Source organism: Danio rerio, chromosome 14, assembly GCF_049306965.1.
Source record: "Danio rerio strain Tuebingen ecotype United States chromosome 14, GRCz12tu, whole genome shotgun sequence".
NCBI classification, from domain to species: domain Eukaryota; kingdom Metazoa; phylum Chordata; class Actinopteri; order Cypriniformes; family Danionidae; genus Danio; species Danio rerio.
In genome coordinates this window covers 18,857,347-18,875,778 of record NC_133189.1, presented here as the reverse complement: position 1 = coordinate 18,875,778, position 18,432 = coordinate 18,857,347, and the positions used below count along the sequence as shown (strand labels likewise).

Here is an 18,432-nt window from a genome sequence, read left to right as displayed (position 1 = left end):
AAAATAAACAACTAAATAACAGGGTGGGACTGTGGTAAATTCTGAAAACGTAGTAAATACCAGGAGGCTTTTCTTTTTCTGGATTGTCTTTCCAAACACTGTTGGTTGAGTTTTAGGAAGTGGGTGGGCGCTGGTCAATCTATGTTTTTTAAAACACTATCAGTTAGGTTTAGGGAAGGGGGTGAATAGAGGAATCAGCCGGTTGGTCAGTCAGTTAGTCAGTCGACATCGGCCTCTAGTGGATTTACGTGAGAACAGCAGGCGCGAATGGCAAATTTGAAATTTGAAGAAATTTGAGTCTCAATTGCACACACAACATCCTCTGGTGGATATGTGAAAACTAAAACTACAAAAAATAAATACATAGCTCCTGCACATATTTTGCGTACTTGTACAGAAATGTATATAAGCCTACGTTTTCAGAATAAGCCTGGGTTGAATTTTTTTCAGCCTTGCTAAAGCACATAAACGGGTCTCTTGATAAAATCCATGTTAGCCATATAGCAATGAAACTGCAGTCATCGGGCAGACAGATGCCCCTTTTTTGACGCAAATTCGCATCTATTGTGAAGCGAAAAAAGCGAATTTGACTTGTAAATAAAGTGAGTAAACTAAAAATAAGTCTATTTATGTGCAAGTATCACGATTTAATCGCACAAGCCATGTTTGGTCTGAACAGCTCATAAGACTAAATGAATTTATTCAGCTAAAACATCCGCCTAGATGTACTTTATCCCACTAAGCATATGGACAAAAAAGCATGAAAGTATTCTCTGACCATTCAAAATGATTCAAAGCACATGGATGAGCCTGTATTATTAGTTTCAGTGGTTATCCGGGAATAACATTCTGTGGAATATAATTAACAGAGTTGGGTGTAACGCGTTCCACAGTGACGGATTACTGTATTCTAATAACATATTTTTAAGGAATGCAGTAATGTAACGAATTACATTTTAAATTTGTATAATTTGATTACAGATACTAAAGTCAATGTAATTGCCTAAATATAGTTTTTGGTTTTCCGCTGGACCGTCAGTTAATCAGAATGCGCTATTAAATTGCTGGCGCACACAAGCTGAAATGGTTGCTGTTGAGAGTGGCTGCTTCTCCAAGTGGACATACAGACATTACTTTGATTTCATTGGGTGTAAAGACTAAAATATTGCTTTGAAATGCAGTCTGGAGAACTTTCTACTGTGTTTAACTCGACCAACAACTTGTTGAAGCACTAGAACAGAAAGCATTCTACGACCATACTAGTGACCAAGGAGGAGGCCAGCGCCCAAAAACACGATGGTCCAACACAGCCAAAACAGGCTAAATTTACTTTTTGTGCTGGATAGGATAGGCCGTTCACATATCGCATCTTTTGCTCACACACTTATTGGGAGCGCATATTGCACGCACTCACATTTCCCAGGCACGCCAGTTGAAAACCGCGAGTCACAAGAACTGACCGATCAGCTTCATACTTTGGAATATACACATTTAGGTGGACTAATCACCTCAGACAAGCACAGAACACCCAAACACTACTGTGCTTTTTCATACTAAGGATGTGAATGGTTACAGATATCCAGTTTCTTCTTATGTGGAAAAAAAAAGACAAAAAGCTTTGGAACAAGTTTTGGGTGAAGTATTTTGAATATGTCAAGCTGTCAAGCTGCTGTGATCAACCTATTGTAATGTTTTCTGTGAATATTAAATTACTGAAAGAGCTGCAGTTTATTTAGCATTTTAATAGGTATATTTTATATGCTTTAAAATTAACCTCAAAGTAAAGTTATTTGTAATCGAATTACTTTTTACATCAATTAATTAGTAATGTAATCGGATATTTTTTTTCCAGTAGTAATCAGTAATTTGTAATCTATTACATTTATAGTGTAACTTACCCAACACTGGTCATTAACAAATCAGAATCAAGTATTCCAGAAAATGATGTAACATTTTAAAATGCTTGTCATTTTTGTGCAGCAACACTATAAAGCTCTAGCAGAACACAAGCGAAAGAGTTAAATGTCACAGAAATGATGTGAACATAAGTAACAGGAGACTCGTTAAAAAGTAGTTTGGCAGTACAGGAGAATCATTAGAAAGTCAAAACTGACTGGCTTGGTTCTCTCTCTGTGTAATTTACTGCAAGGCTCCATCACCGCTCCGCACAGCCAAACTCAACCGCAGACAGCGAGAGTTCGAGGAAAGTAGGTAGAAAGCAAAGCCGCGAAGATAAAGATATACTTCTGTTTTATGAGCTAATGGTACCGTACTGACACACGGTAATAAAATGTGACCTGCTGTGTGTGCGGTTGGCGTGGAGGAAATATTTTCTCCCGAGGGAGAGCAGACGAGGGGCGGCACTGTGATTTAAGATTACAGTCGGAAACGGACGTTCACCGCAAGATTAATAGCGGGATTTTCTATGAGCGGGAGCCCATCGCCCTGTAATATCTCTTGCTGTTTTTTTTTTTTTTTTACTTCTCCTCCCTGCCAGCCTGTAATATCTCTCTTTTCTCCTCATTTCCTTCTCTGTAAAGCTCCCTTTAGGGACATTTATGGAATTCTTCCGGATATAGGAAATTAGCAGGGAATGCCCTGGAGGAAAAAGTATTTGTGGTCTGTTTTATGCTTTTAATGCTGTTCAGGAAATTAAAGTGACTCTCTGCTGGGGTTTTGAACACATTTGTCTTCTCTAGGGTCACTTCACAGAGTTTTAATCCAAGAAGAAGCCTCATAAGAGCTATTTGAGACATAATAGTTGCCAGACACAATATGTAAACCCAATATCTGGTGTATCTTACGCAGGAACAACTGTTACTGATGAGCCTTTACAGTATTTCAGAGCTTCCTCTCGGTAAATGTCAGCTCGTGGCCTTCCTGCGTCAGTTTTCTTTAATGCTTCTTTCATGCCTTAATTGTTTTGGCTGTCATTTTTTATTTTATCTCGACAGAAAAGCAGGAGCACAGATTGGTTCAGTATATCTATGTTAGATGAATCTCTGCCAAAAGTGACATTTCTAATAAAGGAATATCGCCTCAGATCTGCTGAAATGCTACAGTCACATTCGCTTTCATATACTGTAAAGATTATTGCATGCAGCACAATAAAGAGCATATATTATGAAACTGAACAGCTTAATAGTGCTGAAAGTAGGTTAGACTGAAAAATAAAAATATATGCTTGTTTTAAAGTTGAATCAAATTAATCTTTGACTTTAACTTGCCAATGTTAAACTGACTTAAAAAGCCCCATTATGGATTTTTTTTAAAGGACCTTCCATGTAGCGCATGGACAGCTCTAAGTAAAGTGAAATATCCAGTTAAGGCTTAAATCTGAAAGTGGACAGTGTTTAAAACTACTGATTTATTCATAAGAGTCGACTCATAGTGCTTCAAATTAATCATCTTGATAACGAGTCTTTAGCCGTGCCATTTACATTGATACAGAACTTAAGACCCGCCCATTTGTTGCGCACACAAAGCTAGGAAAATGTCATTTTATATATGAATATTTTATATTCATATATCGCGTCTAAAACCTAATTGAAAACATGACGCATGCTGCTATGTTTACGGATTTAAATGCTTTTGTTAGCTTGCATTCCAATGCCGTTTATCAGTGCTATGGCACCATCATCTGTTCCTACACACGTTCAGCAGGTTTCAAGTTTCAAAATAGTTCATGTTTTGCCACTGTGTGGATTAAAACTGAATGTGTGTCACTGTTTTTACTTAAGAATAAAGCAATATGCTGGTGTTTAACTGAATTGCTTTAATGCACTTCTGCATTGTGCTCACACACATACCTGTCAACATTTATCTCTGAAAATCCGGGAGACCCTTGGGGTTAGGTTAAGTGGTGAGGTGTCTGAATAACACTCTTAAGAACTGGGTACTGTGCACTGTGGTGTTAGTAACTGTATTATGAAACGTATTTTGGGCGGCCGCTGCTATAATGCCAAAGTTGGCGACTCATGGCTTTCACAGACTGTACCAAAATGGGGGAGGACTGAGGACTGAGGAAGTTTTCTGGGAGAAATAACAAAACGGGAGGGTGGCGGGAGATAGGTCTGAAATATGGGTGACTCCCGGGAAAAACTGGAGTGTTGGCAGGTATGCTTACACATACACTCTGCACACTGACTACTTCAAAATTGTTGAAAAGCCGTGAACACAGTCAACCAATAACAATAGACAGGGTCATTGGACCAATCAGCACAGATTAGCATCTCGCTAAGGAGGGTTTGGGAACAAATGAATCGCTGAACGAATCATATGGGAGTCGCTAGGATAATTAAGTAAAAATGTATGCAAATTATAAGACAATGAAAGTGTTTTTTGACCCTGCATGTATATCAGACTGTGGTTAGAGACCCTTTTTAATGCATATTAGGGACTTTTTAACACACTTGACAAGTATGTTGTTATTTTTTTTTATATATATAATCAGGGTTTAAAAAGTCTTAAATGCACTTAAGTATTGTGTTTTAGGTCTTAAATCATTTTAAACAGGTCTTAATTTTGAAATAAAATTTGTAAAACTACTCAATCAGGCCAAGATCAATCCATCAACAATACATCTCACAAAACCCTCAAATTAAATTTTAATTTAAAACAATTGCACGATTTCTTGTGATAATACCGGATCATTAGAGAAAATTCTTAGTGTTTAACCCGTTGTACGTCTAAAATTTTACTTTTGGTGGTCTTAAGAGGGTCTTAAAAAGTCTTAAATTTGACTTGATGAAACCTGTAGAAGCCCTGATAATTCTGGGTTTAGCACGATATGTGAATATGTATGAGCACAATGCAGAACTGCAATACAGCAATGCAGTTAAACACCAACATAATACCATTTTTGTGTTTATTGTGTTTATCAAGCATTTGTGTTATGAGTTTGCATACTAGCTAGTGTATTAAACTAAGCTTAATTGTTTGTTCTGCTACTTTGCTGTTTGATAATATGGTTATCAGGCACTTGCATAGCTATAAAACTAGTTTATGTGCTAATCAGCTCACAGGTTGAACAAGTTTTTTGTAGTGTTTACATATTTGCTAATGTGTTAATCAAGCACTTGTATTACAATTGTGCATACTTGGAAGTGCATTAAGGACTAATCAGTTCTAAGATAGTTCTGCTGTTTTGGACCATTTTGGAGTTTGTTAATGTGTTAATCAAACACTTGTATTATGAGTATGAATACTAGCAAGTGTGTAAAACAAGATTAAGGACTAATCAGTTCACAATAAGTTATTTCTACTGTTTTGGACCATTTTGGTGTTTGTTAATGTGTTTGAATGTGTAATGTGGATGTATATGCTCTCTAGCTATAAAACTATATTATTCGCTGCTTATCACTTCACAAATTTGCTGAAAGTCTTACTGTTTTAGACTATTTGTATGTTGGTTAATGTGCATTTTAAAAACTGCGTTAATATATATAAACGTTATATGTGCGTTTTAATTAGTACACAAGTTGGGTGAGTTCTGCTATTTTGTAGCATTTGTGTGTTTGCTAATGTGTTTACAAGGCACTTGTATTGTTAGCATGCATGCTAGAGAGTGTATAAAATTAGATTAAGGACTTAGCAGTTCAGAAATTGTTAGTTCTGCTGTTTGTAAATGTGGTTTACAGGCACTTGCTTAGCTATAAACTAAATTATCTTCTAATCAGTTCACAAGTTGGATGACTTCTGCTATTTTGTAGTGTTTATGTGTTTGATAATGTGTTTATCAAGTTCTTGTATTATGAGTATTCATACTAGCCAGTGTAAAAAACTAGACTAAGGACTAATCAGTTTACATATAATTAGTTCTGTTGTTTTGGATTGTTTTGGCGTTTGTTAATGGGTTCAACAGGCACTTGTACTATGAATATGCATAGCTATAATACAAATTACTTTATAATCATTCACATGTTGGATGAGTTTTGCAGTTATGGATAATTTTGATGTTTGTTAATTTGTTTATCATGAACTTGTTTTATGAGTATGTATACTAACTAGTGTATAAAACTAGATTAAGAACTAATCAGTTCACAAATAGCCATTTCTGCTGTTTTTGGAGCATTTAGGTGTTTATTAATGTGTTTAGTAAGTGGTCTTAACTAATATGTACTTACACAGGAATTAATAGTTTGTCACAATGTACTTATTGTGTAAATACATGGATTTACTGTGTACTTATGCATAATTAAATACATGTATGTAACTACATCTGTAATTAACTTTTGTAATTACATTTGTAAATACACTGTTGACCATCCCTTACACCTTAACCCACCCTTAAACCTACCCATGCCACCAAACCTGTCCATGACCCAACCTCTATCCCAACTCAAAAGCACCACGTGTTCTCAAATACATTATAAACAGAGTAAGTACATTGTATTTATTTTTTTATGTAAGTACATAGTAGTTAAAGACACTTCATATAAAGTGGGACCTAAACTTGTATCATGAGTAGCTAGTATGTACAACTAGATTAAGCACTAATCAGTTCACGATTGGTTATTTCTGCTGTTTTGGAGCATTTTGGAGTTTGTTAATGGGTTTACCGGGCACTTGTACTGTGAGTATGCATACTAGCTAGTGTATAAAACTATTAAGGACTAATCAGTAAACAAATAGTTATTTCTACTGTTTTGGAACATTTCGGAGTTTGGTAATGTGTTTACCAGGCACTTATATTGAGTATGCATACTAGCTAGTGTATAAAATCAGATTAAAGACTTAAAAGTTTAGAAATTGTTAGTTCAGCTGTTCGTAAATGTGTTTTTTAAGCACTTGCATGGCTATAAAACTAATTATGTTCTAATCAGTTCACAAGTTGGATGAGTTCTGCTATTTTATAGTGTTAACATTGCTAATTTGTTTATCAAGCACTTGTATTGTGAGTATTCATACTAGCTAGTGTAAAAAACTAGATTAAAAACTAATCAGGTCACAAATAGTTATTTATGCTGTTATGGAATATATTGGTGTTTGTTAATGTGTTTATCGGGCACTTGTGCTATGAATATGTTCTTTAGCTATAAAACTAGATTATGTGCTGCTAAACCATTCACAAATTGGATGAGTCCTGCTGTTTTGGACCATTTGGATGTGGGTTAATGTCATTATCGGGCACTTGAGTATTGTGAGTATGCATACAAGCCATAAAACCATGTGTTAATCTGTTTGCAGATTTTTGGACTGTTTTGGTTCTGGTTAATGTGATTATCAGGCACATGTATTAAACAGTATGAGAATGCATACTATCTAGTGTATAAAACTAGATGATGGACTAATCAGTTCACAAATTATTAGTTTTGCTATTTTGGTGGTAATGGGGTTATCAAGCAGTTGTATTATGAGTATGCAGTCTAGCTAAGTTTCTGCAGGCAGATGTTTGCTTGTGAAATGAAGAGTGTGTTTTTCTCTGTCTAAAAGAACAGATGTGTGATGAGTTACTGAAGTGGAGAGGCTGATGCATGTACGAGAAACACTCTAACACTTCTGTCCCCTCTTCATCAGAATATCCAGTCGGAGAAAGAAGCACTGAAGGAGGGAAGAGAGAAGACGCCGAAGTACCAGCGCACAGAAGATGGCTTCATCAGAATAGGTGAGCAAGAAACACACACCGCACCTGCTGTGAAGAACACGCTAAATATAGCCGCATGATTCAGCCTCGTATGAAGCATGTGCTGGCCTAATAAAATAAAGCTCTGAAAGAAACAATGATTATTTTGAATGCACACACACATTCAATGGCCGTGAATGAGTGACGTCAGCTTGTTGTTGTTGGTTTGCTTTATACATGAGATGTTGTTTATGAGAGTATAGTTAAACACCTGTCTTGTTTCACCCTATTTTTCATGTAAATGCTGCAGAATTGGTGCAATATCATATGGCCCTATTAAAACGGCCTCCACAGTGTCATTCTCCAGAGAGAGCCAATGCCGCCCACTTCAGAAGCTGTTACATGTGAAAATACTCTGGGCTTTCTTAGTGTATTTCTCTTTCTTTCTTTCTTTCTTTCTTTCTTTCTTTTTCTTTCTTTCTTTCTTTCTTTCAGCTCACACTCCAAATCCAGAGAGAAAACCCTACAAATTCTGTATTTTTCAACCGTCTCAAAATGCTCTTGGAGCAAACTGTATCTCGTTTGTTTTTGTTTTGTTTTGTTTTTCTCTTACTCTCTCATATAAAGGGTTTTCTCATTATTATGTATGGAAGCCTGTGTGATTACTGTGCCTCAGGGTTTATTGAAGCCTGTCCCTCATGACGGAGCATTAGATATTTCACTTCAGTCATTAATATGCTGGATATAATCCAAACAGACGGTTTTGGTAACCAAAAGAACATGAGCAAGCGGAACATGCATATAAATTGTATTAAATATTTATATATGAAACAAATGTCGGCAACATAGTGATGCAGTGCACAGCTTGATCGCCTCACGGCAAGAAGGTCGCTGGTTCGAGCCTCAGCGGGGTTAGTTGGCATTTCTGTACTAAATGGGTGTTTTCTAGTGATTGGTTGTAGCTGGATAAGGCATCTGCTGTATAAAACTTATGCTGGATAAGTTGATGGTTTTTTTCGCTGTGGCGACCCAAAATTAATAAAGAAACTAAGCCTGAAAGAGAATGAATGAAAGAAAAAAATGTCAAATGATATTTTGTTCTACTTTCCTTTTAATTAAACAGTGTATTTTAAATGTTGCCTGTATTTTAAACAGTGTTGGTTGTAATTGGTTACAAAGTAACTAGTTTCTGTAATTAAATTACTTTTCCACATGACTACATCTAATTTTCAGGTAATTTAATTATGGTTACTAAGGGTGCTTTCACACCTAGACTTTTGTTTCGGAAGCTGTCTTGTTTGCCCAGTTAGCGCGGTTCATTGGCATATGTGAATCCAGCAATCGCGATCTGTGCCAAATCAATCGGTCCAAGATCGCCTGAATGAGGTGGTCTCGGCTTGATTGAAACAAACTAGATCGATTGTAGTGAGAAAGCAAAACGATCCGAGCCCGGCTATATCACAGTATATTATGGATATGTAATAGGCATATATGGCTATAAGAGAGAATTATGAGTTGGGCGGGATCATTCATACCGGTAAATATGCGTTTCATGTTAAATACAATAGTGAAAGCATGATAAACTTTTAACAAGAGCTGTTTTGTCATTGACCGAACTGCAGTCTAGTCAAGGGCTTTGTATAAGAGAGTCTTCACTCTGATTTATCTCTGGTGATGATGTCTGTGGGTGTCACCATTCAAAATGAGAGCAAAGATTTTCGCTTATAATGTCTTATTGCTAATCGCCATAAATTTAAATAAGGACTCGTGAAACCTGAGTGGGACTCTGCAAAATTAAACATGAAACTCTGACCAATGTGAGGAGAATTTACTCACACATGACTTGTTTTAGCTTTTTTGATCCATTTAGAAAATTTGCTGTGTAAAAACGAACCGCACCAAGAACAAAGAGCAACAATTTAACCATTTTAATCCCTGTTTCGGAACAAATGAATCAATTCACTGGTGTAAAAGCACCCTTAAAATATCCTTGCATTGAATACTGGACATAAATAGTTTCATATAGATCAATTCAGAGAAGTAGAATATTTATTTCGCTAAAGGAGACATTACTGAAGAAGAAAATGTATTATTTATCTAGATGACTACAGTACATGTGGAAAATAAATTAAAACATTAGTTCATGGCAAAATAAGGTATACATTCAGAGAGGCAGAGTAATATTTATTTAATTATATTCAGATGTTTTGCTTAAGTTAATTTTTTAACTAAAGGTTTTATTTGTCCAGCAATTGCACATGCTCAGCAATAAAATGTTTTAGAAATTTGTTATGTATCAAGTTAACTATTCCTTTAGCAAACTATGATTATATTGAGGCAAAAATCACTAAAATACAAACAAACCTTAAAGTGTGACTCACATTTTAAATAAGTTTGTTCTACAACAGTGGAGGAAATAAGTATTGAATGTGTCACAATTATTTTCAGAAAACATATTTCTAAAGGTGCTGTTGGCTTGAGATTTTCACCAGATGTTGTAAACAACCAAATAAATCCATATATGAAAAGAAAATAATTTGAATTAGTTTATGAAATTAAGTTGTGTAATACAATTAAATGACACAGGGAAGAAGCATTGAACACATGAAGAAAGGAAGGTTTAGAAATCTATCAATAGTTATTCAGTAACCCTCTGCCCTTTGTCATTATAAATCAATATTAGAATCTTTATGTCAATGATCCAAAACGCAGCCAAGGAAACTCTCAAATGCTTTCAGAGAAGGCAAATTAAGCTGTAGAATGGCCCAGCCAATCACCTGACTTGAATCCAGTAGAAAATACAAAATAAACAGAAATTTCAACAGAAAACACAAAATAAAAATCAGATTTGATAAACAAAACCCGCAGAACCATCACAAATTTTACACACTGTTGAAGTCTGTGAAAAAAAACTGACCAGTTTTTGTGACTTCATTGTACAGAGGTGGTCTTTTCAGAGAGGTGTCTTAAAGCTGCCATATAGTGGAAATATAGTGGGAAGTATGTTTGACTTTTTTTCCTTTTTCTATCGACTATGAAAATATCCTTATGATTGGTATTTTAATGTGGGATTAATGTTTTGTTCCATCAAATTATTTTCTTTTTGTATTCCCAACAGTTCAGTAAGATTTAATTAAGATACATAATATAGCAGCAGAAAGATTTGTTTTTGAGGTTATTTATGTTCTACTTATAATAATTTGTGAGTTCTGATAATTTGGCTTTTAATAATCAATGTACTGTATAAATTGTAAGTAAATTGTAAGATGATACTTCCACAATTCTTGCAAAGCATCTGCTGATTTTTTTAGCCCATCATTAATTTTTTTATTTAGCTACACTTAAAAAATTAGGCTTGCTGTTTGTTGAAAATACTTATTTAAATATGAGCTGAAACAACACAATTCTTGAGGGTTTTTTGGGGAACAACGTTATCCTTTTATGCTTAATCCACCTAAATTTGTGAAAACTAATAAGTTAACTCCTTCATATTGTCCCAACCAGTGGTGTAAATTAACTAATTACAAATATTCAAATTACCATAATTGAGTACTTTTTCACAGGAATTTTAATTTACTAAGTTGTTTTATAAATGTGTACTTTTTCTTTTTTTTGAGGAAGTTTTTAGGGCTGTATCTGTACTTTTACTCCACTACTTTCCTTCAACCTGCTGTCACTACTTTATTTTTCTTGTCTATGGGGATTAGAAAAATCAGTCCTGTGTTTCCTGTCCAGTCAAATCACACAGAAGTTAAATCGCAGCAAAATGAACTACTTCAAGACATGGGCGATTTACAATTGCAGTAAACTGTTTGGAAGCATTAAAAGTGTCCAAAAACATTTCCAAAATCTTTACACGCATTGACCCAAACACTGTTTAGATGCATGTCACTAATGAGAAGATGACGGATGTTTACTGTATGATGACCGAAATGGCCTTAAACACCCAGCAGGCACAAGGCGTCAACATGACATCAGATTGATGTTGTACCCTAACGTCGTAGGGACGTTGCATTTTGTTGATCAATGAAAATTGGGTTGATGTCCAAACTCAACGTCAATGTCTAACGTTCAACCTAAAACAAACCAAATATCAACGTCTAATGATGTTACAGGTTGATGTTGCATGAACGTTACCACTATGATGTCTATCAGATGTTGGGTTTTCGTTGCCATACCTGATGAATAAATGTCAGATGTCTATAAGATGTTGCCTCGATGGATTTTGGTCACTTTCTAACAACCTAAAATCAACCAAATATAAATAACATTTGACGTTGTTATTGGACATCAAAATAACATTGAAGTTTGGTCATCTGACATCATGGCCTAATGGTAACATCTTATGACATTGTGTGCCTGCTGGGCAATAACTTGATATACTACAGAATATTACGCTTACACACATCCACAAATTACATGTAAACGCATCAACTTTTAATAGTGTAAAACTCACTACTCACTACTTGAGTACTTTTAAAAGCTCTTCTTTTTACTCATACTTTGAGTAATATTTACAACAGATACTTTTACTCGCACTACATTTTTAGGCAACTAATGGTACTTTTACTTAAGTATGATTTTTCAGTACTCTTTTCACCACTGGTCCCAACACAAATTGATTATGACCATCAGGACTGTTCCTAGAGCTGGCCGGTCATCTAAGCTTAGTGATCAGGGTAGAAGGGCCTTAATCAGGCAGGTGATCAATCACACGATTGTCACTGTCTGAGCTCCAGCGTTCTTCTGTGGAGAGAGGAGAACTTTACAGAAGGACAACCATCTGTGCAGCAATCACCTGTATGGTTGAGTGGCCAGACGAAAGCCACTCCCTGCCAAAAGGCATCTGATGGACTCTCAGACCATAAGAAACTAAATTCTCTGGTCTGATGAGACTCAAATTGAACTCTTTGGAGTTTGTGCCAGGCGTTACGTTTAGAGAAAACCAGGCACCGCTCCTCACCAGGCTAATACCATCACTACAGTGAAGCATGGTGGTGGCAGCATCATGCTGTGGGGATGTTTTTCAGCAGCAGGAACTGGAAGACTAGTCAGGATAGATAAATGCAGATATATGCAACAATGTACAGAGACATCCTGAATGAAAACCTGTTTCAGAGTGCTCTTGACCTCAGACTGGGGCGACAGTTCATCTTCCAGCAGGACAATGACCCAAAGCACACCGCCAAAATATCAATGGAGTGGCTGCACAATAACTCTGTGAATGTCCTTGAGTGGCCCAGCCAGAGGCCAGAACTAAATCCTATTGAACATCTCTGGAGAGATCTGAAAATTGCTGTACACTGTCACTTCCCATCCAACCTGATAGAGCTTGAGAGGTACCGCAAAGAGGAACGGGCAAAAATTCCCAAAGACAGGTGTGCCAAGCTTGTGGCATCATATTCAAAAAGACTTGAGGCTGTAATTGCTGCTAAAGGTGCATCAACAAAGTATTGACCAAAGGCTGTGAATACTTATGTTCATGTGATTTTTTTTTTTTTCAGGTTTTTTATTTTTAATACATTTTCAACAATTTCAAAAAATCTTTTGTCATTATGGAGTAATGTGTGCAGAATTTCTAGAAAATAAGTACATTTAATCCATTTTAGAATAAGGCTGAAACATTAAAAAATATGGAAAAAGTGAAGCGCTGTGAATACTTTTTGGATGCACTGTAAATGTGTGTAAATATATACATTTATTCAGGTGTTATATTATTTTCAGTAATGTAATTGAATAATATGCAAATGCTTGCTTGTATATATGCAGATATGATGTATGTGCTACACAGTTTGTGTGTTTTGTGTGTAATATTTTCTGTGTTTTACTGGATATATTATATGAGAGGTTTACTTTTTTGTCAAACAAGTGGTTCTTATTGGATTTGCTTTGTAAACCTTAAATACTAATTATTATTATTATTATTATTATTATTATTATCATCATTATTATTATTTAATGTGTTTTATTAACAACACTTTCAAAATTATTCCACATAAATCCACAGATTTATTTTTTATTTTTCACAAAATTTTGCACAGAAAGTGTGCTAGATGTGTCGAATTTTCACTCAAAATGTATCATTGAATGATGAACACTTGGCACAGCCTGCCTCAGCTTTAAGTTCCTCACATCTCCAAAGACTTGTTCTGCAAATGTTTCAGCAGTGCGGATGGAGCTTCCAGCCTCTCTCAGTGTGTGTTTCTGTTGCTTCCTCAGGGAAGTTTGAGAACGGCATCGCGGAGGGGGAAGTGGACGCTTCTTTCGGGCCGCTGGAGGCTCTGCGGCTCTCAGTACTGACGGACTCTCCTGTGTGGGTGATTCTCAGCGAGGTACAGCACAACACAACCCTTGCCATCTGTTCCTCAAACACACTCACAGACTGACTCCACATACAGAGACACCATATGCAGAGAAACACTTTTCTTACACTTCCGATTAATATGCTAATTCGCTGCTTAGGATTTTAGATTGTTAATGTTTAAAGCAGTTGTGCTGCTTCATATGTTTGAACTCAAAAGTATCGTTAAATTTAGTTTACCTTAAATAATACTTCCTTCCCTTTAAAAAAAACAGCCAATAGCCAGCTAGAGTGGTTGAGCTCAAGTGCATCAAATGAAAACCAAATGAGAAGCGTCTTGAAGGGGGCGGGGCATGTGAGATAGTAGAGAGCAGTTGATTGATCATAAATTTAATGTGAGACTGAAGTAGGTGGCTAAAAAAATTTTGACTTAATTAGACCATGTCCACACTAATGCTGCGGTCACACTACAGTTTGAGCTTGCAAAATTGTGTCATACGACACTGCGAAAAGGGAGAAATCCAACAAGATGATTAGACACAATAAAAAAAGCGAGCAATTGGTCCATATTTTAAATTTCTGTGCGGAGAGGTCATGTTTTGATCTTCGATTTTATATTTATATATATAAATATATATATATATATAAAATCGAAGATCAAAACATGACCTCTCCGCACAGAAATTTATATATATATATATATATATATATATATATATATATATATATATATATATATATATATATATATATATATATATTCACATCTTATATATATATTTATATATACATACACATATTTCCCAAACACAGTTTAACTTTTTTCCAAACCCTTTTAAATATGATATTTTTAACAACTAATTTATTTTGTTTTTGAAATGTTGACAGTACATGTTCACAGTTTTTCACTAGTTATTTTTCCAATATATTTAGCTTAAAATGCAATTTAAATGCTTAACTAGATTATGAGGTTACAGGCCTTAATCCAGTCTTATGAAAAGGGTGGTTCTTTTTTCGAATTTTTTTTTTATTACGGTTATTTGGTTTATGTTCTATTTAATTATGACTTTTAAAAACTGCAATTTAGTAACATTTTAAGCACTATTTTTGCTGGATTAGCTTGTCGGATGGTCTTTAAAACCACACTTTTTGCTAAATATATAGTTATATAGCTACTTATTTTTAATTACAATGTGTTACATCATATATTATTAGAAAAAACAGGAGTTAAAGTTTTAAATGGAAATTTTTTTTTTTTTAAAAAGGTACATTTTGAAAGTTTATAGATAACAAAATAGCCTAGTTAGTATTAAAATAAACTTTATTATGGGCCACTTTTGGTGCTTGATGTTTTGTTTTCTTTCAGGAATAAGAACCAAGATTCAGAAAAAAAAAGTTGGGCTACTTGTAGTGAAAGTCGACTTCACTTTCATCATATTATGTGTTCTTGCACAGCTGGATGTTGGACTCATGAAAAATAATTGTTTGCATTGATTGGAAGCCTTCTTGATGGGTTATTTTCACAATTTATGATGACAAATGAGCTCATGTATGGGACTATAATGGAGACATATATATATATATATATATATATATATATATATATATATATATATATATATATATATATATATATATATATATATGTGTGTGTGTGTGTGTGTGTGTGTGTGTGTGCGTGTGCGCATATGCTGTCTGTTTTTAATGTTATTAAAATAGTATTCATATTCTTAATATTCTTAAGTAGGCTAATATTGGGAAAAATAATTAAAATGTTTAAAAATTAAATTTATTAGTAAAAAATAATATAAAATAGTTTTTATTCCAGCCAAACTAAAGGTAATTACATTCTCCAGAAGAAGAACATTTTTCTAGAATGTACTGTAAAGAAACTGTTGTTCTGTTAAACATAATTTGGGAAATATTCAAACAATAATAGAAAAACATTCACAGCTTCAGCTCTATATAGTATTCACATTTCTTAAACACTGTAACGTTTTCATCTCCGCAGATTTTCATCAAGAAAGCCGAGTGACTGAAGTTCATCAATACCTCATGACTTAAGCAGTTGTGTGGTGCAGGATTGGAGACTCCTCCACATGAGCTCCTCACAGCAGTTTCTTTAGCTTGGTCCAATAGCGCCAACTGCTGGCGGCAAGCTGTTCTAGCAGGGTAGAGAAGGCCAAGCCACGGCGTCACACAAAAGACACACAGCTCGCGCTGTCAGACGCGCCGCAGTGGCTGGAAGACGCTGTATTTTTTTGTAAACTGTATTTATATGTACATATGCCCATGATTGAGTTCCTTTAATTACACTGGTTTGTTGTCAAGGGCTTCCTGGAAACTCTGACATTCAACAAAAATGCTGCTTTTGGAATGGAAGACTCTTAAATTCCTACTCGAGGTTCAATCTTTTTTTTTTTTTCAAAGAGTTGGGTTTGTTGTTGATTAGTTGACAAGTGATTCTGTTTAGGCTTCTCCAAATGATGTATTTATATTATTTATTACGATACATTTGAAGTACACACAGGCTTATGGCCATGCTAGATATGTGTTTGTTTGTGCACAGGCCTAGCGTGTGTGGTTTTTTCCAAAGTCAGTCCAAACAATTCGTTATGATGATGAGAAATGTTTAAAGTAACTATTAGAGTATGCTGCAAAATCATTTCTTCAGAAAATTGAAGCGCTGATTTTTCTTGTGATAATTAAATCTATCAAAATGAACAGGATGGGGGAGCCTTCCGAACTTTTTTGTTGCATCTTTTTTTATTATTGTTATAATTTTTTTACTTTCTAATCAGGTAGCTATAGCCTATTTTTTCTTGCAATATGTTTTTTTCTCTCCTCCTCTTCCTGCCTTAATGTGACACAGTAGTGCGCTAATGTGGACATTTTGTTTGTTTGTTTGATTGTTTGGTTTTTTTTTTTACCTTAAAGCCAAAAACTGATATAGAAAGTTAGACAAAGCAAAATCCTGCTCGAGAATAATCTGTACAGCTCAGTGTGAGTCAATGCGCTGGTGTTTAGATGCTCGGTTTGCTCTCTGGTGATAGAAATAACTCAAATATTATCAGATGCTACACAGATCTGTCGAGGGTCCTGATTTTTTTATTTCCATGCCTTAAAATGCCATTTTCTGTAAGTGTTTAGTTTAGTAAACAGTTCAGGCATCAGTATACGGTGCTGTTTGTGAACTGGACAGTCGACGTGTTTGAGAAGATCTTACAACTGCTTTTCAAAAGGAGAAAGTTTTGTGCAGCAAAAGAACAGCATCTGACTTAAAACAATGCTAAGAATCACCATGTTGTTTTACAGCACAAGCAGAATGGATATAAAGCTGCTTCAACTTTCACTGGCTCTTCATTGTTTTCTCTTGATTCAATTGATCCATGATCTCAGATGAAAATGTAATGCTCCTGTCAAATGATTTGAATAAAATCAAAGTCCAAACTTGTCTTTGATGGTGTTTATGGTTTATATGTTGCAATACAGTCCAGTCACACAGAAAAAAAAAAAACAACATTGATCATTATAGGTACACTTATTGTGGGAAAAATATGTATTGAAGATGTCACCATGTTTCATAGAAAATAATTACTGAAGGTGCTGTTGATTTGAACTTTTCCACAGATGTTAGTAGCAACCAAAGAAATTCATACATGCAAATAAAACAAATCTAATTAGTTTACAAATGACGTTATGTGTAATAAAATGAAATGACACATGGAAAAAGTATTGAACACATAAAGAAAGGAGGTGGTAGAAAGGCAGTGAAAGCCCAGACAGCAGCTGTAATCTCTCAGTGGTTATTCAACAAAGGCTCTGCCCTTTGTCAGTCCTACATCTACATTAGCAGGACGATGTAGATAAAACCAGGGTGGACATTTCAGCAAAACAATGATCCAAAACACAGTAAAGTAAAGTGTCAAATGCTTTGAGAAAGCAAATCAATCTGTAGAATTGCCAAGATAATCACCTGACTTGAATCCAATTGAAAATACAAAATTAAAATCAGATTTGATAGATGAAACTCACAGAAACATCAAGATTTTTACATTTTGTTGATGTCTGTGGAAAAACTCACACCTGAGCGATTCATGTGACTTTATTCTCCATATGAGAGGCGTCTTTAAGCTGTCATCATCATAAAAAAAGCCTTTTATATAAAGTATTAAATGTGTTTCAGTGGTTTTCTCCTTGTCATTCTATTGTTGTTATGCGCAACTCATTTTTTAGATTTTTTTATTTTGTTTTGTTTTGTTTTTATGTTTGTATTGTTTGGGTATTTACCAAAATCTGGTTCAATCATGAGAAAAGCATGAAAGCATGAGGTGTTCAATACTTATTTACCCCCGCTGTATTTTAAACATTTATAAACTGTTAACAATTTCCTGTAGAATCTACAGTAACTTACTGGCAGCAGTTCACTATAGTACAGGGTGTTGACGGGGTCTTAAAGTATTAAAAATTGATAAATCAATTTAGAGAAATTTAATGCCCTTAAAAAAAGTATTAAAAAGTCCTAAATTCTAATTTACAGTGTATTAAATTTGGTTTCAGTATGCTA

At 34.9% G+C, this 18,432-nt stretch overlaps 1 protein-coding gene across 1 annotated transcript in view; it reads left to right on the top strand.

Annotated features, from left to right (window-relative positions):
• The window catches only part of mgat4b (alpha-1,3-mannosyl-glycoprotein 4-beta-N-acetylglucosaminyltransferase B), a 271,360-nt gene extending 254,045 nt beyond the window's left edge, over positions 1 to 17,315 (top strand). Inside the window, 3 exon segments of the mRNA NM_001002180.1 lie at positions 7,519 to 7,606; positions 13,784 to 13,896; positions 15,877 to 17,315. Coding sequence (NP_001002180.1) covers positions 7,519 to 7,606; positions 13,784 to 13,896; positions 15,877 to 15,900 — 225 coding nt within the window. The 3' untranslated portion in view covers positions 15,901 to 17,315.
• Positions 17,316 to 18,432: the final 1,117 nt, after the last annotated feature.